This window comes from Ascidia mentula, chromosome 5 (assembly GCF_947561715.1).
Source record: "Ascidia mentula chromosome 5, kaAscMent1.1, whole genome shotgun sequence".
In the NCBI taxonomy this organism is placed as follows: Eukaryota; Metazoa; Chordata; class Ascidiacea; order Phlebobranchia; family Ascidiidae; genus Ascidia; species Ascidia mentula.
This window is the reverse complement of record NC_138570.1, coordinates 1,862,640-1,886,570: the sequence shown is the minus strand read 5'-3', so window position 1 is coordinate 1,886,570 and position 23,931 is coordinate 1,862,640. Positions and strand designations below refer to the sequence as shown.

The 23,931-nt window shown below is 39.6% G+C and overlaps 2 protein-coding genes across 5 annotated transcripts; one reads left to right on the top strand and one right to left on the bottom strand.

The window, feature by feature from the left end:
- Nucleotides 1–138: 138 nt before the first annotated feature.
- LOC145901503 (uncharacterized) lies at nucleotides 139–23,925 on the bottom strand. Of its 2 annotated transcripts, XR_014402530.1 has the most exons (8): nucleotides 23,758–23,925; nucleotides 23,217–23,282; nucleotides 22,408–22,580; nucleotides 21,933–22,043; nucleotides 20,880–21,068; nucleotides 20,558–20,647; nucleotides 19,762–20,262; nucleotides 139–682 (listed from the first exon to the last, which is right to left on the bottom strand). XR_014402530.1 is itself a non-coding variant. In XM_082989202.1 (7 exons), coding segments are annotated over exons 2-7 (576 nt in total). In that variant the 5' UTR covers nucleotides 23,228–23,282; nucleotides 23,758–23,925; the 3' UTR covers nucleotides 19,686–20,260. The 2 variants fall into 2 exon arrangements, 1 of the variants encoding a protein (XP_082845328.1); XM_082989202.1 differs by lacking the exon at nucleotides 139–682 and having other exon boundaries at nucleotides 19,686–20,262.
- LOC145901502 (CUB and sushi domain-containing protein 1-like) lies at nucleotides 5,647–16,408 on the top strand. 3 transcript variants are annotated; one of them, XM_082989200.1, is made up of 18 exons: nucleotides 5,647–5,729; nucleotides 5,916–6,116; nucleotides 6,362–6,574; nucleotides 6,903–7,040; nucleotides 8,365–8,568; nucleotides 8,755–8,964; nucleotides 9,609–9,806; nucleotides 9,946–10,131; nucleotides 10,432–10,638; nucleotides 10,781–10,978; nucleotides 11,127–11,327; nucleotides 12,179–12,364; nucleotides 12,515–12,712; nucleotides 13,173–13,367; nucleotides 13,688–13,918; nucleotides 14,111–14,320; nucleotides 15,366–15,563; nucleotides 16,075–16,408. In XM_082989200.1, exons 1-18 carry the CDS (start codon nucleotides 5,663–5,665, stop codon nucleotides 16,083–16,085), a joined length of 3,252 nt encoding a protein of 1,083 aa, XP_082845326.1. In that variant the 5' UTR covers nucleotides 5,647–5,662; the 3' UTR covers nucleotides 16,086–16,408. The 3 variants fall into 3 exon arrangements, with proteins under 3 accessions (XP_082845326.1, XP_082845325.1, XP_082845327.1); XM_082989199.1 differs by having other exon boundaries at nucleotides 12,179–12,367; XM_082989201.1 differs by lacking the exons at nucleotides 11,127–11,327; nucleotides 12,179–12,364; nucleotides 12,515–12,712.
- Nucleotides 23,926–23,931: the final 6 nt, after the last annotated feature.

Sequence of the window (23,931 nt, the reverse complement as noted above, 5' to 3'; positions counted from 1 at the left end):
ATTGTGCGCGAGCAAGCAATAAAATCTTCTAAATAGTTTTCGCAACAGTATAGAAGATCTCAAATGAGATAACTAGAACTCGTATGTCAATGAGCTTCCGATACGAGACAGAAGTTTTACTTGTATTTATAAGGATTTGTCAATTGTTTATGGTTGAATGTTGTTGTAAACCAGGAAGGGAAGCGCACTATTTGTTTGTCAGGGGCGCTCTGAATAGTGGTAAGTCAAGAAAAATGACCTTAATTGTAGGAACTTTGTTACAGCATCTTTTTCACTTTGACTGTTGCTTTACAATTATCCAAAATGCTATACGTCATTTATAGTTGCATAAGATTAGTGATTCAGTTCGGTGACTATAAGACCTAGCACGTGGTACAAGGAAAAATAATCTCGCAAAGTTAATTTTTCCGGACAAGTCGTAGAGGAAAAATCGTAAATTTACGAACCTGAAAATACCTGCCAATATTGAATAACGTGATAAATCTGCGTGCTCCATGTAAAAATGCGAAAGTACCGTTTGCATTTTTAAAGCGACATAATTTCTAACAGAATGTAGTTATTCGGGCGCTAAATTCTTGGTTTTGATTCGAAAAATCCCATTTTCGTGGAGAAACCCCAACGACACTGTGATTCCAAGCGTAGAACACATTGAAAATAGCACAAGTGACCGAATGCGAATTACCTTAACTTGAAAAATGAAGTTTCTGATCCAAGACAGGCTAAGGAGCAAATTATAAGAACACAGTTCGCACATGTTGAAATTAAACAAGATATATATGCAAGTGGAGTAAAACCAACAGCGATACGACGTCAAAGACAGCAACATTTTAATAGTGATTTTTTTAAAATGTTTAGAAAAAATAGTAGAAAAGACACAAACTATATGAAGAAGTGATTAAAAATATCTAAAAGCAAAAGACACCCTAGACGCTATGGGTTTGGATGTTTGGTTGATGAAAAAAAGTACAAAAAAAAACGATTGAACTTGATTCAGCATTAAATGCCATTTGACTAATAAATCAACACAAGACTTTGCATATAACTCCAATACAAAGAAAGGCCTAAAATATTTCACATGTGGTTTCACTTCATCAAGAATAAATGAAGCCCCACCATTTGGATTGAAATTTTGATCATTCCACCATTCTCCTGCAACAAATTGATCTTTATTAATTAATAGAATCACCGAATGCGGGGTTGACCGACCTATGGCGCATTTGCTAACAGCGATGCACTGTAACCCAGAGTAGAAATGGCTTGAGAAAAAATATTACTTATTTCCTGAAAGGAACGCGAATGACTCCAAAAATCAGCCTGTGCAGTTCTGTGACCAAGGGATCTTTATTTTCCATGTCAGCAAGGAACAGTACATGCTTATTTTGAGTTTGCTTAAGTTCCAGAATAGAATTAACACAAATTAAAGTCCTCATATGCCTGAACTTACATTCAACTGGAGTTTGAGCTCCTCTGAGGTATGGCTCAGGAACCGTGATATCAAGCTTCTTCAATTCTTTTGCAATTTTAACTGGAGTCACTAATAGCACCAAAATACAAAAAAAAGTTGTAAAAAAGTCTGCTGTTTAGGGATTAAAAATACTACACTGGTTAACGCTATCCACTATTCAAATGCTACAAAACTACTATTTATTGCATGATTTTCCTTTGAAAGTAAAACTTGAGGTTGTTGCTTCAGCACATATAGGCACATTTATACATTTCTCTAAATCACAGTGGTCTCCCAAAAACATTACCACAATTTTTACCAAGGCCACTTTTCTGTATCCAACACTTTAGCATCTGATAGCATTGTTCTTGTTGATCATCATAGTCCCGTTGACACTGATTGATCACATAGCCCTCTAGTGCCAGATTGTCACGAGCTATAGCCAACCAGGTGTTATTTTGATAATAACGCTGGATAACAGGATACAACAGCCAAGCTTGTTCCCGACCTGTAAAAAATTAAATCTCTTCCACACTCGCCTAAATACTGGACATGTACAAATATAGAAAACTTTAGTCAGTTTGCTTGATACAATACTAATTTTATACATAAATTCCTGTGTTTAGTGCAGTGATTCCCAACCTATTTGTGGGTGCGTACCACTTGGAGGTAAAACAATTTCGACACGTTTTTTGGGTGTTACAAAGTAACCTAGGAGATGAAGTAATGAACATTGTGAGATCACTTACGATTTTATAAATTCGAACTATAACCACTAATTACGAAAAGGCGCTCGCGTACCATCTGAAATGCCGTCGCGTACCACTAGTGGTACGTATATTACCGGTTGAGAAATACTGGTTTAGAGCATTCAAATCGTATATTTGCACACGCTTGCAATCATGCAAATTACAACCATCTTCTTCCAATAACCAACGGTGCATTAAATTTTATGCAAAGACCAGAAATGCAAACCTCCTCCACCAGCAAACGGCTACATCTTGCCACGTGGCAAAACCGAGTTCAAGCCCGGTGTTTTATTCGTGGTCGAATGCAACGAAGGTTACGAAGTAGATGGACCACCAAAGAACATCTGCGTCACTCCCGACAAGCTGGCCCTCGACATGGCCACCTGCAAACCGTAAGTGACGTCACAATCGCAGTGCGAATAAGCCAAAATTGTCCATACGTTGCTCAAAATTAGACGGTCACTGTACCGAGTAACAGCGCAATATCACGGCTTGTCAAACTAATGAAAGAAGGCTTTAATTAATAAATGTTAAACAATGGTTTCCATTTATATCAATTTGTCGTTACCGCTACCGTCTTCTTTTGGGGTAACTGCGTTTCCATCTGAAAGGATACCATACTATGTATTACTAAAAGGTCCATTGATATATACGCATGATTTTATTTGTGGGGATTGGTGATTGTGGGAAAAGCGATTTTTATTCAAGATTATGAAAAACTCCAACACGAAGCTGTTTTTAAGTTAAGCAGTATCATAAAAATAGAAAGCAAAATTTACACAAATAGTCCTGATGTTCCGCGTTTGAATTTTTGTACTAAGTGAATAAAATTTTCTTTTTTTTTTTTACCCTTCCTGTCCACAATAAAATACTACCTGCATTCTGATGTACGCGCATCCGTGCTTTACAATCATTTGGTAACAGAGCGTTTTGCGAGTAGATCACGGTGCCAGGCAAAAAGTTTTTCCAACAAAGTCAGCCACGCTATTGCGTGTGGTTGATTTGCATCAAAGCAACCATTTAAAATCCAAGTCGTTTTTCTTTAATTTTGAATTTGTACAGCATTGGTTATCTTAGTTTGTTTAGAATAAAATGACAAGCACTTGCCCCCAAGACAGGTAAGGCCGAAGCGGGGCGAGAAAAACGTGATGAAAACCCATTATTTGTTGTTTATTCTTTAAATTTAGATTAAATTTAGCTTAAAGCAGCATGGAAACGTTTATTTTCTCCAGCTAAAATTAGTCAGCTTTCTTACTCAAGACAAATATATTCCGTTAAACCAAAGAAACAACACATAAAGAGTTTAATGCATATATTTTAATAAAATAGTAAAACTTTTACGAGCTAAATCAATAGTTTTACTACCTCGGCCTACAGGCAAAACGCTATGTATCATTTTGATCAAATACGAACACGTGGTTTATCTTTGGCTCAAATCTGGCCGTGACAATGGCATAGACCTTGAATCGTCACGGGTCATGTAAAAATAAACAATCAACCGAACCAATTAGGCGGGAAATTGAATTGATTTGTTTTATAATGAGGTTCCCTAGTTGTGGCAGAATCCAGCCCTCGATTGGGAATTGTCTTAAAAGTCAATTTGAACAAGAAACTGAGGTCTGTGAATGAAGGCGAAATCGAATATTCTATTCTCTGTAATAAATCTGTCTCCCCTATCAATCTGAAACATTTTTGTTTCTATCAGTTTAATTACGTTAAAAACAGCTTCTTTTTGAGACCAATAACGCTGTCATTCATATCAGGGTTTCTTAATGTCTATGCCCTCCTTCGTGTATAATTTAGGGAGCTCTTTAAATATGTTTTATTGGCTTGTTTTTAGTTTGTCTTCTTTTATGGATGATCAGGGGTTCCCCAGATAAATGAGCATTACTATAAAGGGGAACACGAAACATAAAAATTTGGGAACCATTGGGTTATATAGTATGAACTACTTACTACTTACGCTAGATTAACAGTTACTAAAATAGAAACAAGCTGATTTCGCAGCTGTAACGACATTTACTGCTGCATATAACCATCAATTACGATATGTCTTTTTTCGCAGGTGCATGATCTTTTTCTCAAAACAAATCTTTATCTTGGCACAGTGCACAGATCTCAAGGTGACAAAACACAACTTTTACACAACTACAGCATGCCTTAAAGTGTGTGGCCGGGTTTAAACCGCTAAACACGACCTTTAGTTTCAGTGTCGTGGAGTACACGTAACGCACAAGAACCACAGCTCGTTGCTATTTGCGTGTAAGTGTTTGTGTCTATCGGCAACACACGTGAAAAGTACACGCTCATTTTTTTTGTCACATCGTGATTTTGAAAAACGTGCCAGAATAATGCTCGGGCGTTGCCATCACGCTTTACAAAATCGAGACTCGTTTTGGTGGGAAACCGACCACGGAAGTTTAAAATAAGTTCTCACGTTTCGCGGAGGAGTGGTCTAAGATGAATAAAATGTACAGTACTACCTCTTGATGTACTTTGACGTTGCTGAGGTAATTCTGCTTTGTGGTAAGTTTATTATTTAGGTCCCTTTGAATGAGGTTTATGTTCCCTTTATTTAATAGTAAATTCCATTTCTCTTTTTGGTTTTCAATTAAAAATACTGATGTCCTGTTTTCATTTTACGAACCTGTAAATGCGCAAAACCAAATTAATGTCCTATGCAATGTAAACTTGTTGTGTAAAGCCTGGCGAAACGAAAGGACCAAATGGACAAATATGTATTGATATCAATAGGGGATGAGCGGTTAAGCGAAAACATTGGTTTGCGACAACAAAACGACGAAACGATTCCCTAACGGTGTAAGTGCACATTGGTTACACGTCTAAAATGTACAATACCGTCTCAGGTGCCGTACAATTGTAATGCGATTTAAGGTTATACTTTAAAATCGTTTATCGCCGAAAATTTTGTTATACTCCCATACGAAATACGTGGTCAATATTTTGTAAACGTATCGCACATTATCGCATTCAAGTGTCCAATTTCAATTTTCATCCGTGCGCTAAAGGTCACTGCTTATGATTTTGATGTTCTAAATATGGTGCGAGGTGGATTGCCCTCAGGCTGCACTTGGCAACAAAAGAGAACATTTTGCACGAAAGTCTCCGAACAAGCGGTGTACCGTGCTGGCTTAAGGCGCTGCTCCCGCGTTAATAAACGAAACACGGCCAGAAATCGCGCCATTGACTGTTGGTCGCCACACCACGTCCTACAATGTAACTATTTAGCAGAGGGATTTAGAACAGTTAAAGTGTATCGGGCACATGAGGTGATCACACTATTGTACTGTGAGAACATATTCGTAACCGCGATATTAGGGAGTTTTGCAATGACCACAAAATTGCGTGAATCAAGAAAGAGGGTATACATCAGTTGCTAGAAGGCGTTGCGATGTAACAGCTTTGTTCTGAAGTTATTTGCTTTGCAGGCAGTTTACAGCAGGGCAAAATGAAATTGTTGTTAGGCTTTTTGGCATTGACAAGTATTGCCACCATCGCTTATGGGCAAACACGAAGTAAGACTCTCTGTCTTTTCTTCCACTGAGTAACGAATTATAATTACTGTATGCAAATCGAAAATAAACCACTACTAAATATGGATTGACAACCAATTGACAAATTTATTAAATCTATGCATCTGGAGAGAATCAAATCAAAAATCCCTTCTTCTAACGTATAACCCACAACCTTGTATGTTACAGCATTCTGTCCTCGTCCACGCATCATACCCCACGCAACGTACACACTACCAACCCAAGTCAACCTTTACACTTACCCCGTCGGCCAAATACTAAACATTACCTGCAACCAGGGATTTCGCAACGTTGGCGCTGGTTCTTTGAGATGCCATGGCTTCTTCTGGCGTCCTGTCGGCATTCAAGCGGTCTGGCCAAGGTGTATTTGTAAGTGTAATATTGTACAAGGATAATTGCAACCCAATCGTTGTGTGTTTTTCCCTTCTCTGTACGACCGGCCTGGATTAAAACAGACAGCACCGCATTTCGGTTCAATAACACGCCGGATATACGCAATACAAGTAAACTGTTTCCGGATTTTAATTGCGGTTCCAATTTCGATGGCATCATCAAAACGCCTTTAAACAGATTGAAATAAGGAGCATTAACGATCTTCGTTGCTTTACATTCAGCTTTTCGTAATATACTGATGGGTGGCATGGGACAAACTACGGAACCTCGGGTAGTCACCGTGGCTCCAGTGCAACCGGTTGTACCAGTCGGGAGGTTCGCGATATTCTGCAATGCCAATTGCCCGGGCGCGAATACGCGATGCATCTCCTACAATACAGAGACCATTTGCGCGTGCACAGTTGGCTACTTCAAAACACCCGAAGGATGCATCGGTAAGTTGGAACTTATTGTCTGTTCATTGTATGTAGCGGATTGGTTTGGACGTCGAAGGTGATCGCCCCAAACTTCTAATTCACTCTTGAAGAAATGCCGGGAACTCGCCTATATATTGTTGAATATGTTTGGTTTTGTCGAGTTGTTAAACAACGACGCACACACTCACTATCTAAACCGAATTTCAACTGAAAGACTTTGAAATATGTTTGTTTTCTTTCACGTGTCAACCAATCAAACCTGTCCAATTTTGGCACAAACCGGTTTTGCACCGTCTGAATGTCACACCTTCTATACTTTCGAATTTTTTTTAATTTTATTTTGCAGATCGTTCGAACATCCAAAGCGCTCTAGCTTCCGATTGCGCCCGAATCCAATGCCCAACATATTCGACTTGCGCCATATACGGTCGGTTGGCGTGCATCTGCAATCCTGGGTATTTCCTTTACAGACGAACGTGTGTAGGTAAGAAACAAAATCGTCCGGAATGGTCAAGTGGCAGCAATAATTACATAGGCGTTAAGTAGTGAAAACAGGTGTTAAGTGATTTAGGTTTAATGTAGCAATAACGTCACATGTATAACGACATGAAAGTGTCGGAAGAATTTGTTTTATACTCTATGGTAAGCTTCAAAAAGCATGGATTTCCGTCCTGCATCTTCCGTTTCAACGTAATTGGTTGCCTGCAAACTTTCGAAATCAAAAAACATGTTTCAGTACAACCAAAAGTAAGCCGGAACGCCAAAAGTTGTTTTTTCCTTGGCAAATTGAATCGTTATGGCAAGAATTTTGTTTTAGTTTCAACCCTAAACGCAGCATCGTACAACACTTTTTACTAAATTACGGAAAATTGCGTACCAGCGCGTGCTTAGGATCAGTCTCGGTATGAGCAAATTCCGCTGGAAAAGGCAACCTGACCTGCGGCAATCCGCACGAGAACGCCCACTTGCTTTCTCAAACATACAGATCCGGTCGGAGATAATACGAAAACTTGGTTGTAGGCACGACCACGATGTAACGGGCAAAATTATGGTCATATGCCCTGTGGGTTACCGACGTCAGAACTATATCGAGTGTTTCACGCGACACGTTTACATTAAAATTGATTAGAGTGATAGACAGAAAGAGTTGATTTGAAATAGATTTACCGTCGAGTCGATTTTACGCATAGGATGATAACATTCTTGCGCTTTTACTAACTTTCGTTCTAGTTTTAAAGTTAATAACTGTGTTTAATGTTTGGAAGTTGACCAAAATAAATTTGCCCGCAGTTAAATTTATTCACAAATAATACAGAAAGTTCATGCTTCGCGTTTCGGCGGGCGGAGGCGGAAGCAAATTTAGGCAAAAAAGGGCGATTAAATTTTCTATTCAATTACAATTGCACGTTTCGTTTTTCCAAACGTTATCTGGACAAGCTTGTTCCCATAATGCAATTTGAATGCTACCGACTACATTCAGTTATTTGCAAGGTAATGTTTGTGCCTGAAGTGAAATAAAAAAAACTCACCAAACTGATGATGGCATAAGTTCTTACCGAAATGTTTTTCAAACATGGCAATGTTAATAACAGTACGGGCCAGTATTTTTATTCTCACCCGACTTTTACTTTAAAAAAAAACCTTTAAAACGTGACTTAATTGTTATCTGACTGTTAAACGTCAGTGATCCATGCTATACCAGAGGTAGGAGAATGGATGAACGTGCTTATGTGTCGCATACACCGAATAAACACTCCCAACTTCACCTACAACGCCCCAGGTGTAATACGTAAACGCTCTGTTCGCAGCCTGGCCCGTAGAGGTACCGGTAAGAGCCACTTGCGCCCTGCCAGCGGTTGCCAACCTGAGGGCTCTGCCGCCGGGGAAAACAGTTTGGTCGGCTGGAGAACGCATCGCTTTTTCCTGTGCCGGGAACTTTGTGTTGAGTGGAGTGAGAACAGCCCAATGTACAGCATCCGGGACTTTCTCCTCATCGATTCCTACCTGCATCCGTAAGTTTGATTGCTTGTTTGTCAGTCAAGTCACACGATTTTGTAACACTATCATTGATGGAATCCAAGAGACCTTCCAACCAAAACAGAATCTTGAATATAAAAATGTCCTCACACGATCGTTGGCGAAGATTCTTTGATTATAAAAACACGCATAAATTTTAACAAAGTCTGTACCGATTTTAGCTCGGGCGACCGCAAGGCCACCGGTGGCGGTGCTGTGTGCTAACCCAAGAATTCCAACCAATGCCGTTACATTGCCTATTGGTGTAACCTCTTGGAACGTGGGTGGTGTTGTGACATTCCAGTGTGCCTCTGGGTATAACATTCGAGGTGTAGGAAGCTCAACCTGCCTGGCGAATGGGGTTTTTACTTCACACAATACCATATGCGAAGGTACAGTATTATTAGCGAGTAACGATAAATTAGATTGTCAACAACGATAAAAAAAACAATATCGTCTCGAATGTTTTGGGACAATACTGCTCTGCGAGAAAAAATTTAAGTATTAAAGGTATCGTGACAAATATAATCCTCGTTAGTCACAAACCTCGTAAATCCTCGTAAGTCACTAACCTCGTAAATCCTCGTAAGTCACAAACCGCATACACAGTCTGATGGCTCCAGTTTAATTGACATATGTTTAGCACCCATTTTACAACAAACTAAGCATACTATGGGCTTCATTTCACTCAATTTATACAATACTCTGTGTCAATCTCTGGTCTATAAGTGGTCAGTATGTCAAAAATATTGCAGCAGTAAACTACAGTAATTTTACTCTGGCACACTATAACAGTTTTCAGTAACTGAAGACAGATGGCCGCTGTTTCGACCTATAAGGTCTCAGTGCAGCTTGGTGTCACTCTTAGACGACTTTGCGGACCAAACGTCTATCTGTCTGCAGCTCACTGAAATCATATATTATAGACTCCACTTTTTTATATATTGTTAAAATTTTATCGTCCCCTTCTGATTAGTCAGGCTCATGACTACAAACCGCACGATCAATAAGCGTCAACCCTTTCAATGCTACGCAGCGATTCCGGTGCTTCCGCGGGCAATCTGTCCACCTCCTGTAGCTCCAGTAAACGGAGTAATAAACGAACAGAGAACGGAGTGGAGATTCGGGGATAGAGTGACGTATACATGCAACCCGGGATTCCCCATAAGTGGGAGCAGCCAGTCAGTGTGTCAAAGGGACGGACGCTACAGCAACCCACCTCCAGTCTGCGGTGGTATGTATGAAAATACCGATAATATCGAAGCAGAAACATAAAAACAATTGAACTTATGGGCAGGACTATTGCAGGGGCGAATTCGATTTCATGCAGAGTGTTTTTTTAACGACGTTTAATTAATTTGTACATTTCGCAGCACCTCTGGTGTGCCCGCCACCAGTTATCTCCACGGGTATTTCCGTTGACAAGGATCCACTTGCACGGCGCGCACCTGGCGATACGGTGACGTTTTCTTGTAACACGGGCATTACTCTGTTCGGGGATGCTGTACTAACGTGTCTGGCAAGCGGGGATTATTCGAGTCCGTTTCCCTACTGTCTCCGTAAGTAACTGACTTGATGCATCGATGTTTTAGTTTTCTTTATCAAATTAAATTAATACAATGTCAAATTCCTGTTGCTGCCAGGCATATTGCAATTAAAAATGTACTGCTCTTCTGGCATAAACGTACTGTATTTTACGACGTTTATACCAGAAGAGCAGTACATTTTGAATACAATGCCGCCCAAAGTCTAAAAACTGAAAGCAGCAATCAATAGCATTTAATAGGAAAAATCGTCACCGTAATTACCAAACTTGGAAATTCGTTTCACAATGTTAAAGCTTACAAATCCCTTCTCAGTGCCATTCGGAGGAGATCAACCAGTTGCACCCGTCACTTGCAGCAACCCGGTACTCCCAGTAAACGGATTTAACACCGGCTCACAAAGACTGTTTCTTCCCGGACAAACGTTGCAGATTGGGTGCTTGGCCGGTTACGTGTTGAGAGGGCCTTCAACTGTACGATGTAACGAGGACGGGAGGTTCAGTGGAGCTCTTGCTGTTTGTGGTAAGTACCGCAGTGATATTGAAATATCGGTAGGCGCCACGACCGTGTCACAGCCTGATCAAAAGGCTGCGTCGATTTAATCCAGTGCTGCAAGGATGTATCAGTAAGCAATCATTTCATGCATTTCGTTTTACTGTGACAGATGCGGTTGGTCCAACAGTGACCTGTACAAACCCTACAACGCCACCTAACGGTTTCTCTCTTCCTGTTGGCAAGACTTCATGGAACGTCAACGAAGCTGTGACATTCCAATGTACGTCTGAATACACTAGACAAGGTTCAGGAGGTGCTGTTTGCCTTTCAAACGGATTATTCTCATCACATGACACCGTTTGCGTTGGTAAGTCGTCTTTTAGACAAAATATCTGACCATTATAAAAGCTATAATTTTTAAACTGTTGGTAAGAGATTTTTTAGTACGGTATTAAATACCTCAGGTGTTACACATACCAAGTGCAATTGGTTCCACTTCACAATCTTTTTTCCAGCCATTTTGCCTCCGTCTGTGATGTGTACAAACCCTACAACGCCACCTAACGGTTTCTCTCTTCCTGTTGGCAAGACTTCATGGAACGTAAACGAAGCTGTGACATTCCAATGTAACTCTGGATACACTAGACAAGGTTCAGGAGGTGCTGTTTGCCTTTCAAACGGATTTTTCTCATCACATGACACCGTTTGTGTTGGTGGTAAGTCGTCTACTTCAGGGGTTTCATAACTGGTGTTCCGTGAAGGTTGCACAGTGGGTCCCTTGACGATATTGCAACAAAATCAAACTGATGTATTGCAAACAGTACGTACACAGTCACATAAAATTGTCGCATTGATTAGTTAGTTTTCGCAATCTTTAATGGTTTTTGACCTATTTAATATTCAAAAGTTGGTTCCAATTACGTCTTATACCACGTCTATGGTGTAATAATTTAGACTTATCGCCTGTAGAGTTGCCGTATTAGCCGTTCTTCTCGCGTACAAGAATTTCGTGAAGTGTAATTGAGTTTGAAAAGTGAAAGTTTGTTTGGAGTCTGAGGGGTGAAGTAAAGTGAAATTACGGTGGAGCTTAATTGTGTGATTAAACTGTTAAGTGGAATTAGGTGCAAAGTCTCTAACTTTAAATGAAAATAGAATATTGAAAACATTTTTAAACGCAAGACAAAATACTGGTCAAGGTTGAGACGATTGGTCGAAACAATTGATGGCATAAGATAGGGGGTCTGTGAAAAAGCAAGATCACAAATAGGGGTTAGAGGCCAAAAAATTTTGGGAAACCCTGGTCTACTTGGTCAAAATATATGACTTTCGTTTAAGCAATAATTTTTAAACTGTTGGTAAGGTTTTTTAAATGCGTTATTAAAAAAGTCGAATGGGAAACATACCATGTGCAATTGGTTCTACTTTATCATTTTTTTTGGACCACACCGGGGTTGGAACCCAGGATATCCTGGACGCGAATCCCGATCAGGTTTTCTTTTCTTTGTTCACGGGTCGGGCGCTTGACCAATGCCGCCAATAACCCGCCACTTCACCATATTTTTTCCAGCGACTGTGATGTGTACGAACCCTACAACGCCACCTAACGGTTTCTCTCTTCCTGTTGGCAAGACTTCATGGAACGTAAACGAAGCTGTGACATTCCAATGTAACTCTGGATACACTAGACAAGGTTCAGGAGGTGCTGTTTGCCTTTCAAACGGATTATTTTCATCACATGACACCGTTTGTGTTGGTGGTAAGTCGTCTATTAGACAAAATATCTGACCATTATAAAAAGCTATAATTTTTAAACTGTTGGTAAGATTTTTTAGTACGGTATTAAATACCTCAGGTGTTACACATACCAAGTGCAATTGGTTCTACTACACCATCTTTTTTCCAGCCATTTTGCCTCCGTCTGTGATGTGTACGAACCCTACAACGCCACCTAACGGTTTCTCTCTTCCTGTTGGTAAGACTTCATGGAACGTAAACGAAGCTGTGACATTCCAATGTAACTCTGGATACACTAGACAAGGTTCAGGAGGTGCTGTTTGCCTTTCAAATGGATTATTCTCATCACATGACACCGTTTGCGTTGGTAAGTCGTCTATTTATACACCGACAACGGTAATGGCGTCTATAAGCAATATTGGCAGTAATCGACCAACCCCATGCCACATGCGGATTTACCAAATTGAACAAAAATTTAAAATTTAATTATGGTCGAACATCCATATTAAACCTGAATTTCTGGTTGTTCAAAACATCGTTGTTTTTCAGCGATGCCAATGATGTCCATGCACAAGCAAAACATAGCAAATATTAAGACATATTTCACAAGCGGTGATAGCGTGTTCTTTTTTATTTTATGCCGTTGAATGTTGTGTGGTTAAACGTTTGAATTGCGGTGTTATACCCTGATGAAGTTTCGCTGTCTGACTGACGTAACGTCGGAGAAGAAAAAGTGCGTTCAATTTTGGCAGGAGATCAGTTTTGGTCAAACGAATTCGTGCTTTGCGTTAAATTCCTTTTTGAATAAACAACATTACACCTTTTAGAAAACAGGCCACCAGTTACCTGCACCAACATCCAGGCTCCTGCTATGGGCAGAACTGTGCCAGTGGGCCAAGCGGTTTGGCAAATAGGGGAATTGATAAACTTCCAGTGCAACCCGGGGTACGAGTTTAGAGGGAGCAGCTCTCAAATCTGTGGAGCTAACGGAGCAATTCTGGGCGACCTGCCTGTTTGTGAACGTATGGAAAAAAATTGTCATTCATTTTGATGATTAGTTTTGTTATTACTACTCTGTTACTATCTGCTATGCATTTTTTGTCCGAAATTTCTAAATTCAGGTTAAATTTTAAGACATTACCAATCACACAGTTGCACTGATGAGACCTTACAGGTCGAAACAGTGCGTGTACACACCCTGTCTGCAGCTTTGCAATATTATGACACAGTATCTAATCTTGAAAATATTTAGAACCGATATTTTGTCTGTCAAATTTTTCGCAAAATGAACTTGTAAGCGGCGTGCACATTCGCCCTATTACTATGTATAACTCTCACGCAGCTGCCTCACCTCCTCCACCAGACGCAACCACAACAGTGGCACCACCACCACAAACTTGCACCAACGTGCAAGTGCCTGCCAATGCGCAAATCTTTCCGCCTGGAAAGACCCTCTGGCAAACTGGGGATCTCATCGTATTTGAATGCGACTTGGGATTTGTTTTCGTAACTGTGGGGTCACAGGTGTGCGGGCTTAACGGAGTCGTACAGGGCGCGCTGCCAGTTTGCGAAGGTAGGTCAACACGTCCGACAACATGGGTAGTTTTGCGGCATTTTTTATTTATTTTGTTAAACCAACTGTTTGGGTTAGGGTATTCGACTCCTTGGCGTTGTAATGAACAGTAAGAGCGTAAACTGTTAAACATGATTGAATAAAAAGGTTACAAAAGTCAGTTGACTATTTTAGTACGACTTGCTGTTTTAGGTTCTGTACCGCCGTCACCACCACCACCACCTGCTAGTTGTTCCCCAACGCCCCCAGAAAACGGTTTCTTCGTTCCGCCGGAAATTACGTCATTTCCCATTAACTCGCCTTTTACGGTCGGTTGCAAAGACGGTTATGTGCTGGACGGTCTTGCCCGAAGCATATGTGTATCTACAGGGACACTCGCTGTGCCATTTGGAAAATGTATACGTAAGTGTTTCAATTTTACCCAAAAGACTCGTTTCACTGCCTTCCTTTATCACACCATTGTCGGTATACTTTCTCGAAAAATCCCATTGTGGGCACTGTGCATATGAAAACCAATTGTGGGCATTGTGCATCTGACAACCAATTGCAGGCATTGTGCATCTGAAAACCAATTGCAGGCATTGTGCATCTGAAAACCAATTGCGGGCATTGTGCATCTGAAAACCTATTGCAGGCATTGTGCATCTGAAAACTAATTGTAGGCATTGTACATCTGAAAACCAATTGTAGGCATTGTGCATCTGAAAACCAATTGTAGGCATTGTGCATCTGAAAACCAATTGTAGGCATTGTGCATCTGAAAACCAATTGCAGGCATTGTGCATCTAAAAACTAATTGTAGGCATTGTGCATCTGAAAACCAATTGAAGGCATTGTGCATCTAAAAACTAATTGTAGGCATTGTGCATCTGAAAACCAATTGTAGGCATTGTGCATCTGAAAACCAATTGTAGGCATTGTGCATCTGAAAACCAGTTGCAGGCATTGTGCATCTGAAAACCAATTGTGAGCACTGTACATCTGAAAACCAATACAACCTTTTCTGATATCTCTACCTGGGGATATAAAGGGAGTACAGAGGTTACAATAACTTACAGTGGTATCGTAGCCAACCTGGGTCAAACATACTTTTCCAATTAGAGCGAGATACCCGAAAAACATAATGCCGACGACCTGTTGGAAGAAAAAAATGCAATAATTAGTGAGTGGTTTTGCTGTTTCAACTCCAAACACATAAGTTCAGTGGTGGGATTTAAATTTTTTGTCAGCCGGTTCAATCACAAAAGTCATATTTTTCAGCCGGTTCTGTTACAAAAATCCATTGACAGTAACCAGTAATGCTAACCGGTTCGCTGATCTCATAAAATTTCGTGAGACGGTTCCATAGCACCGGTGCGAACCGGCTGAATCCCACCACTGCATAAGTTCATGTTTCCTTCTGGCTGGGTAGCGAAGCTCGTCTTTGAACCTTGACCCCGAATTTCAGTTATTCAGCCCCCTGCCCCAACCGTATGCGTTCCGGTCAATCCAGTCAATGGATACGTGAAGCCGAGAGCCCAGACGGAGTACCCTATCAGTATCGTTTTTGAGTACGAATGTGATGACGGTTACAATCTGGTCGGTCCGACGATCAATATGTGCACTTCATCCACCAATTTTGTTGTCGACCCACCGACATGCGTTCGTAAGTAATCTGCACAAAGCAGAGAAAAAACTTTCATCTCTTTAAGCTACTCTATCTACGGCAGTGGTTCCCAACCGATGGTACGCGAACCACTAAAGGTACGCAGAAGGTACCTAGGTGGTATGCGAGAACGTTAGACAAAAATGTTAGAATTATTTTAAAATAATAACACTTATGTATGGTCTTGTTTTTGAACAACGCGATTTTAAACAATATTTTTTTTACACTCAGACGAAAGTGAAATACAAAAGCCACCAAACTAGCAATATCTATACTGAATAGTCAGCACGACAGTAAAGCATTGCAGCTCATAGATTATTATTTCCCCATTATATTCAAACGGCCACAACGATTTCCACGTATTGCTACAGATCACATTTAATGAAAAGTTGTTTTTCCAAAGTTAAAAACGAAAATAGGAAAACGTGATTTTTCAAAGAATCAAGAAAAAATTGTTTCGCTGAACAGCAAAGTCATTGTCTTATTTAAATATATGACGTGTTTTTTGTAGCTTCTATTTGAGGAGGTGGAACAACTGCAGATCCAATAACCCAACTAACCTCCATCCAAAGAAGAAATCCTAACATCTGTTCAATATATTTTCTCTCTTGTCTCAGAAAAAGTGTTTCATGAAAAATCAATCGTTTTTTGTGTGAAACGTCAAGGACTTTAACGAAAACAGCTTTTCGCCAAGCTTTGTAGGCCTAAAATGTTTTAAATGTGCGTAACATTGTGCGCGAGCAAGCAATAAAATCTTCTAAATAGTTTTCGCAACAGTACAGAAGGTCTCAAATGAGACAACTAGAATCATATGTCGATGAGCTTCCGATACGAGACAGAAGTTTTACTTGTATTCATATGGATTTGTCAATTTTTTATGGTTGAGTGTTGATGTAAACCAGGAAGGGACGCGCACTATTTGTTTGTCAGGGGCGCTCTGAATGGTGATAAGTCAAGAAAAATGACCTTGAATGTGGAAACACAAGGTTCACAGGCTTCGCAGCCTAGGCATTGCATATTTTTCATTTGGTTCTGTTACAAAATCCATTGACAGTCCCACGTAATGCTAACCGGTTCGCTGATCTCATAAATTTCGTGAGACGGTTCTATAGAACCGGTGCGAAACGGCTGCATGCTGGATCAGCCCCTTTTTCCGACAAATCGGAGCGAGATCTGAAAAATCAAGCTCCCGGTGAAGTTTAAACTCACGACCCTGGGCTAACCACGCCCTACACTCTACAAACTGAGCCCACAAAAACTGCCCCAAACACCCTAAAATTCGCCATGACAACAGAACGCACATGTGCGCTCATTCAACCATAAATTAAAGTTAAATGCATCACTGCTTTGCTTGGTGGGCATTTCTACACGGTGGGCATTTCCCAGCACCAAAACTTATTTTCATAGAAATATCAATATGCGTCCTAAAAAGGTTACAAAAGTCAGTTGACTATTTTAGTACGACTTGCTGTTTTAGGTTCTGTACCACCGTCACCACCACCACCACCTGCTAGTTGTTCCCCAACGCCCCCAGAGAACGGTTTCTTCGTTCCGCCGGAAATTACGTTATTCCCCATTAACTCGCCTTTTACTGTCGGTTGCAAAGATGGTTATGTACTGGACGGTCTTGCCCGAAGCCTATGTGTATCTCCAGGGACACTCGCTGTGCCATTTGGAAAATGTATACGTAAGTGTTTCAATTTTATTCAAAAGTCACGTTTCAGTGCGTTCCTTTACCACACCATTATGGGTATACTTTCTCTAAAAAAACCATTGTGGGCACTGTGCATATGAAAACCAATTGTGGGCACCGTGCTTCTGAAAACTAATTGTGGGCACTGTGCATCTATTTAAACGACCACAACAATTTCCACGTGTTCCTACTGATAACATTTAAGGCCGCATCTCTGTATTTCTATGGAAAAGACTTTCCCGGTTGGGAATTGCCCTTCTCGAACTCTGTCCTGCGTAACAGAGTAAAATTATGTGTAACAATGCAATGGGTCATGCATGGGCGCCAGTGTTTTGGTTGAATGAGCGCAGATGAACAGGCTGTTGCCAGGGCGATTTTCAGCGTGTTTGGGGCAGTTTTAGTTTGTTTTTCAGGGCTATTAGTCAGGCAGTAAATTGGTAGAGGGTGCTGTTGTACATGTAGCTGAAAAACTACCCAAATATTGAGGTTGATTTTGTGAAAAAATGAATCACAGAATGTATGTTCAATTTGTGATTTTCTGTTAGTGCGGACCCTTGGCAAGGAATTGTGGCCAAATTTATAATCAAAATAACTACTTAAACTGCTCCCCCGGGGGCATTTTGACCCTCTGTTGGCCATTATTTTGGTCAAAAAAGCAGAAAAAAGTGTAGGTTTGTTTTGTGAAAAAATGAATCACAGAAAGTTACCTCCATTTGCGATTAAGTGAAGCCACCAACCCTCCTCTACACAATTCATGAAGAATTAGATGTCTTGTAATTGTCTTGGGGCCCCACCGGGGCTATTTGTACACCCCCTAGGACTGACAATTTAGCAGTTAGCCTTTGCAAAACCCCCCAATGTGCTGTCTTAATGCAGCTGCAATCAATTTTTTTTCTGTTCAGCAATAGTAGCCCCCTTCATGAGTCATCAGACCCGGCGATTGTTTTTGGCAAACAAGAGAAACTGTAACAGGTGCACAATAACAAATGACTTCTAAAACTCAATTTTTAGGATTTAATTGAGAGATGCGGCCTTAATGAAAACTTGTTTTTCCAAAGTTAGAAACGAAAATCGGAAAATGTGTTTTTCCAAGGAATCAAGAAAAATTTGTTTCGCTAAACAGCAACGTCATTTAAATATATGACGTGTTTTTTTTCAGCTTCTATTTGAGGAGGTGGAACAAGTGCAGATCCAATAACCCAACTAACCTCCATCCTAAGAAGAAGTCCAAACATCTGTTCAATATTTTTTCTCTTGTCTCAGAAAAAGTGTTTTCATGAAAAATCAATCGTTTTTTTGTGTGGAACGTCAAGGACTTTAACGAGAACAGCTTTTCGCCAAGCTTTGTAGGCCTTAAGTGTTTTAAATATGCGTAACATTGTGCGCGAGCAAGCAATAAAATCTTCTGACTAGTTTTCGCAACAGTATAGAAGATCTCAAATGAGATAACTAGAACTCATATGTCAATGAGCTTCCGATACGAGGCAAAATTTTTACTTGTATTCATATGGATTTGTCAATTGTTTATGGTTGAATGTTGTTGTAAACCAGGAAGGGAAGCGCACTATTTGTTTGTCAGGGGCGCTCTGAATGGTGATAAGTCAAGAAAAATGACCCTAAATGTAGGAACTTTGTTACAGCATCTTTTTCACTGTGGCTGTTGCTTTACAATTATCCAAAATGCTATACGTCATTTATAGTTGCATAAGATTAGTGATTCAGTTCGGTGACTAAGACCTAGCCATGGGACAAGAAAAAATAATAAGTCTCGCCAAGTAGCCTACATTTTTCCGGACAAGTCGTAGAGGAAAAATCGTAAATTTACGAACCTGAGAATACCTGCCAACATAGGCGCCTAGTCCGGGGGGCTAGCCCCCCCAGGTTTTTCAAAAAAGAAAACGAGTGGCTATTACGCGCGTCTGTCCGCACCATTTAACTCGTCGTATTCGTAACGTTCGAAAATAAAAAGACCTAAAAACAATGTGTTTCTTGCACGACGCGCACAAAACATGTTGACCTAGTTTCGCTTGCGTAACTGACATCGGTTGTTGCAACGTCAGTCTCGCAGTATGATATGCCAACAGGTTCTTATTGGTCGTGTCGTAGACCGATCTCGTGTGTTTATCGTTAACGCCGCCCTTTTGGTTAATACGCCTCATACATTGAAATTCAAACACAGTTTTTCGATACTTAGTGACGTCATAGTAACAAATTATGACGTCATAATATAGCCGCCCCACTGGAAAAATGAAAACTAGGCGCCTATGCCTGCCAATATTGAATAACGTAAAAAATTTGCGTGCTCCAGGTAAAAAAGCGAAAGCACCGTTTGAATTTTTAAAGCGACATAATTCTAACGTAATGTAGTTATTCGGGCGCTAAATTCTTGGTTTTGCTTCGAAAAATCCCATTTTCGTGGAGAAACCCCAACCACACTGATTCCAAGCGCTGTGGTTCATAAGTAAAACACATAGAAAATAGCACAAGTGGCCGAATGCGAATTACCTTAACTTGAAAAATGAAGTTTCTGATCCAAGACAGGCTAAGGAGAAGAGGTGAAGGGATAGTTACGCTTATAAGAATAAATTATAAGAGCACAGTTAGCATATGTTGAAATTAAACAAGGAATCTATTCCAGAGGAGTTAAACCAACAGCGATACGACGTCAAAGACAGCAACATTTTAATAGTGATTTTTTTTAAATGTTTAGAAAAAATAGTAGAAAAGACACATACTATATGAAGAAGTGATTAAAAATATCTAAAAGCAAAAGACACCCTAGACGCTATGGGTTTGGATGTTTGGTTGATGAAAAAAAAATACAAAACAATACGATTGAACTTGATTCAGCATTAAATGCCATTTGACTAATAAATCAACACAAGACTTTGCATACCACTCCAATACAAAGAAAGGCCTAAAATATTTCACATGTGGTTTCACTTCATCAAGAATAAATGAAGCCCCCAGCATTTGGATTGAAATTTTGATCATTCCACCATTCTCCTGCAACAAATTGATCTTTATTAATTAATAGAATCGCCGAATGCGGGGTTGACCGACCTATGGCGCATTTGCTAACAGCGATGCACTGTAACCGAGAGTAAAAATGGCTTGAGAAAAAATATTACTTATTTCCTGAAAGGAACGCGAATGACTCCAAAAATCAGCCTGTGCAGTTCTGTGACCAAGGGATCTTTATTTTCCATGTCAGCAAGGAACAGTATATGCTTATTTTGAGTTTGCTTAAGTTCCAGAATAGAATTAACACAAATTAAAGTCCTCAAATGCCTGAACTTACATTCAACTGGAGTTTGAGCTCCACGGAGGTATGCCTCCGGAACCGTGATATCAAGCTTCTTCAATTCTTTTGCAATTTCAACTGGAGTCACTAATAGCACCAAAATACAAAAAAAAAGTTGTATTTAAAAGTCTGCTGTTTAGGGATTAAAAATACTACACTGGTTAATGCTATCCACTATTCATATGCTACAAAACTACTATTTATTGCATGATTTTCCTTTGAAAGTAAAACTTAAGGTTGTTGCTTCTGCACATATAGGCACATTTATACATTTCTCTAAATCACAGTGGTCTCCCAAAAACATTACCACAATTTTTACCAAGACCACTTTTCTGTATCCAACACTTTAGCATCTGATAGCATTGTTCTTGTTGATCATCATAGTCCCGTTGACATTGATTGATCACATAGCCCTCTAGTGCCAGATTGTCACGAGCTATAGCCAACCAGGTGTTATTTTGATAATAACGCTGGATAACAGGATACAACAGCCAAGCTTGTTCCCGACCTGTAAAAAATTAAATCTCTTCCACACTCGCCTAAATACTGGACATGTACAAATATAGAAAACTTTAGTCAGTTTGCTTGATACAATACTAATTTTATACATAAATTCCTGTGAAATCCAGAGCTAATATGCTAGTCAGAGTAGGGCAAATGTTTTGAACACTGCTGTGTTTTATTATCAGTGCGGTAAGGTAACTGAGTTGCAACAGGGCGTATACACAAGCGGCAATGTTTGCTCTACCATTATAAGCATCTTAGCTCTGGCTTTTCCAAAATTTTACATAGTCAACGCCAGTTTTAAATTTTCAAGTGAAACTATGTGATTCTAAGCACTGTTCGGTTAAATTTGATCTTAGCACAATGATTGCAGGATTCACAGTCAATATGTGTATTCGGAAGAGTACATTTAACTACTATCAAACTCTTTGGATTCAGTCCTGCACATTCTTATCATGCACCAGACACAACATACAAACAAAAGTTATTGTAAACTTGGAAAACAATTGCTGGCCAATGTAATGGAATTCCATAAGCAAAAACATATATACACATTGGTGCAAAAAACTTGGAATTTATTAATTTAAACAAGAAAGCCAAAGCTAATATGCTGCGATGACATCAGTGCGGAGACCTCCTGGAGTAGCTACTGTCATGTGATGTGGTTCTGGTGTGTTGTTATGTTTTCCCTGTTCAGTTGCCTGCCTACCTCCTCTCTTGGTTGCAACTCATTCTCAAATTGCACTGATGATGGACGTAGTCATGTTCAAAATGTTTGCACATAATGCATAGCAGCATATTAGCTTTGGTACATTCATTTAAGGTTTTAGCTAATAACAAAAACTATAAAATATTTTGTGCCCAATACCTTTCAAAAGCTTTTCATGTAGCCTATTGTCAATATCCAAATTCCTAACAGGTTGAAAAACTTCTTGTCTAATTTGGGTTAGAAGTTTAATTGTACTCCTATCAACACATCCTGTAGCAAATCAAAACATTGTGTCAATAAAGAAGTAATTTGATCCAATTTAATCTCATGCAATTGCAAGGGAGAGAGAAAAAATGATGAATATTCCGTACTTGTAATGAATTAACTTGCAAGTTATAAAATTGTTTGGGTGTCAAAAAAGATAGTTTTGCATTTCAAAACCAATCACTAATGGTGTAATTTGAAATTACATAATTTATACAAATGAAAAACGGTTCAATACAATTTTCCAGATCAACATACAAGCATTTAAATTGAAAATATACCTTTACAAAATACAGATAAGTTGAATAAGCTATTGCACATGGAAATAAAGGATTTGTTGAATATATATGTAAGTGTAGTGTACACCCACCATATATCATAACCCAACTTTCAAGAATTGTGTAATTGTCACTTCTATTTCTCTTGCGTTGCTGAAGGTGAGTTTCAGGCAAACCTGCCTTGCGAATAAATTCGATGAATTGCGACTCGCTCAATGTGCCAAGCAGTTTGTTGAATTCTTCATTCTTTTCTCTGGTCGTAAGTCTGGAATGTAAACAAGCAAAAGTAACATATGTAATGTATATGCAACAATAGTGTTTAAGTTACAGACAGGACAACTGTTTCTACCAGGATCACAGAGCGCAACAATTACTCAACTCTGACCCAGTGAAAATATTTTTGTTCAACTCAAACGACTCCTTCTTGTTTAAAATAAATCGAGTAGTATGCTTGCTATCAATTCAATGTTACCTAAATCGCTGACCTTATGCTGTATATACAGTAACTAAAGGAGTCCTAGTCGTGGTATTTTTAATGACTCGGTTCCATCTTAAAACCAACGTCTCTATTAATTCCACAATCGGGTTGAACCCTAGTTCCACCAATTAGCTCTCAGCAGTTCAGCTTGATAATGTAATGACCATCTTATCAGCTACACCAGTTGAAGATTTAGAATAACAACCACAAAACTGCACTGTTGAGTATGTTAATGCATTAGCTCATTAATATTAAGTGGATTATCAGTAAATTATCGCAAAAGTGCAAACAAGATTTTTTTTCGATCTGGTAACAGGGTAGGCTAAAAGAGTAGCCCTTTCTGCAGTACATTTGATATTTTAAAAAGGTCAGACGCATCACCACCAAAAGGACACAACATAAATACGAACTGTTATAACTTACTCTCGAGCCATGACCGGTCACAGGCGACAGCAGTTGTCTTCTGGGTTTTGGTGTCAATGCCAGTTACAGGGCTGCCAGATGGTCAAAACACTTGACAGCCAATTTTTTTTCTCTTACGGCCAAAATTCGGCCAAATCACGTTATAAGTTTGATGATTTCTATAAAAACGACTATATAGCCGGAAATAAATTCGTAAATTGCATGTTTAAAACACTGTTATCTATGTGCTTATCAGTGGTTTCAAAACCGGTTATGTTGCTAAAGCATTGCGATTGCAGCATAATTCTTTGCCAACTCAGTCAAGATTAGTTTATGACGTACCAATTTTTCGGAGACATATTTATGACTACACAATCGTCCACAAATCTATTGATAACCTGAAACCAGCAATGCCTTTTGTGGATTTATGTAAATTCGGCCAAATTCGGCCAAATATCTGCCTTACGGCCAAACGATTTTTTCGCGGCCAGGCCGATTTTCAAACGGCCAAATTTCTGGAGTTTGGCCGTGAAGACGGCCAAATGGCAACCCTGGCCAGTTAACCAACACACTAATCCAGTTAACCAACCAACAAGAACGAAAATGAATAAGACTGCGCAACAAGATTTTGTAACTCTTCTAAGAAGTATCACTTGGCGATTTACTTTTTCGTGGAAATACTAAATGCAAAAAATCCTGCGCTCTTTAGTTTTAGTTTACTTACATTGTTTTCAAT

Excerpts from the sequence above, each read along its gene's own strand:
- LOC145901502 (XM_082989199.1), top strand. The coding sequence starts at position 5,663 with ATGAAATTGTTGTTAGGCTTTTTGGCATTGACAAGTATTGCCACCATC. Across the intron at positions 6,575-6,902 it reads AACACCCGAAGGATGCATCG|ATCGTTCGAACATCCAAAGC; the intron begins GTAAGTTGGAAC and ends TTTATTTTGCAG. Across the intron at positions 9,807-9,945 it reads CCCACCTCCAGTCTGCGGTG|CACCTCTGGTGTGCCCGCCA; the intron begins GTATGTATGAAA and ends TACATTTCGCAG.
- LOC145901503 (XM_082989202.1), bottom strand. Across the intron at positions 22,044-22,407 it reads AAGTTGGGTTATGATATATG|GATGTGTTGATAGGAGTACA; the intron begins GTGGGTGTACAC and ends GATTTGCTACAG. Across the intron at positions 21,069-21,932 it reads ACATGAAAAGCTTTTGAAAG|GTCGGGAACAAGCTTGGCTG; the intron begins GTATTGGGCACA and ends AATTTTTTACAG.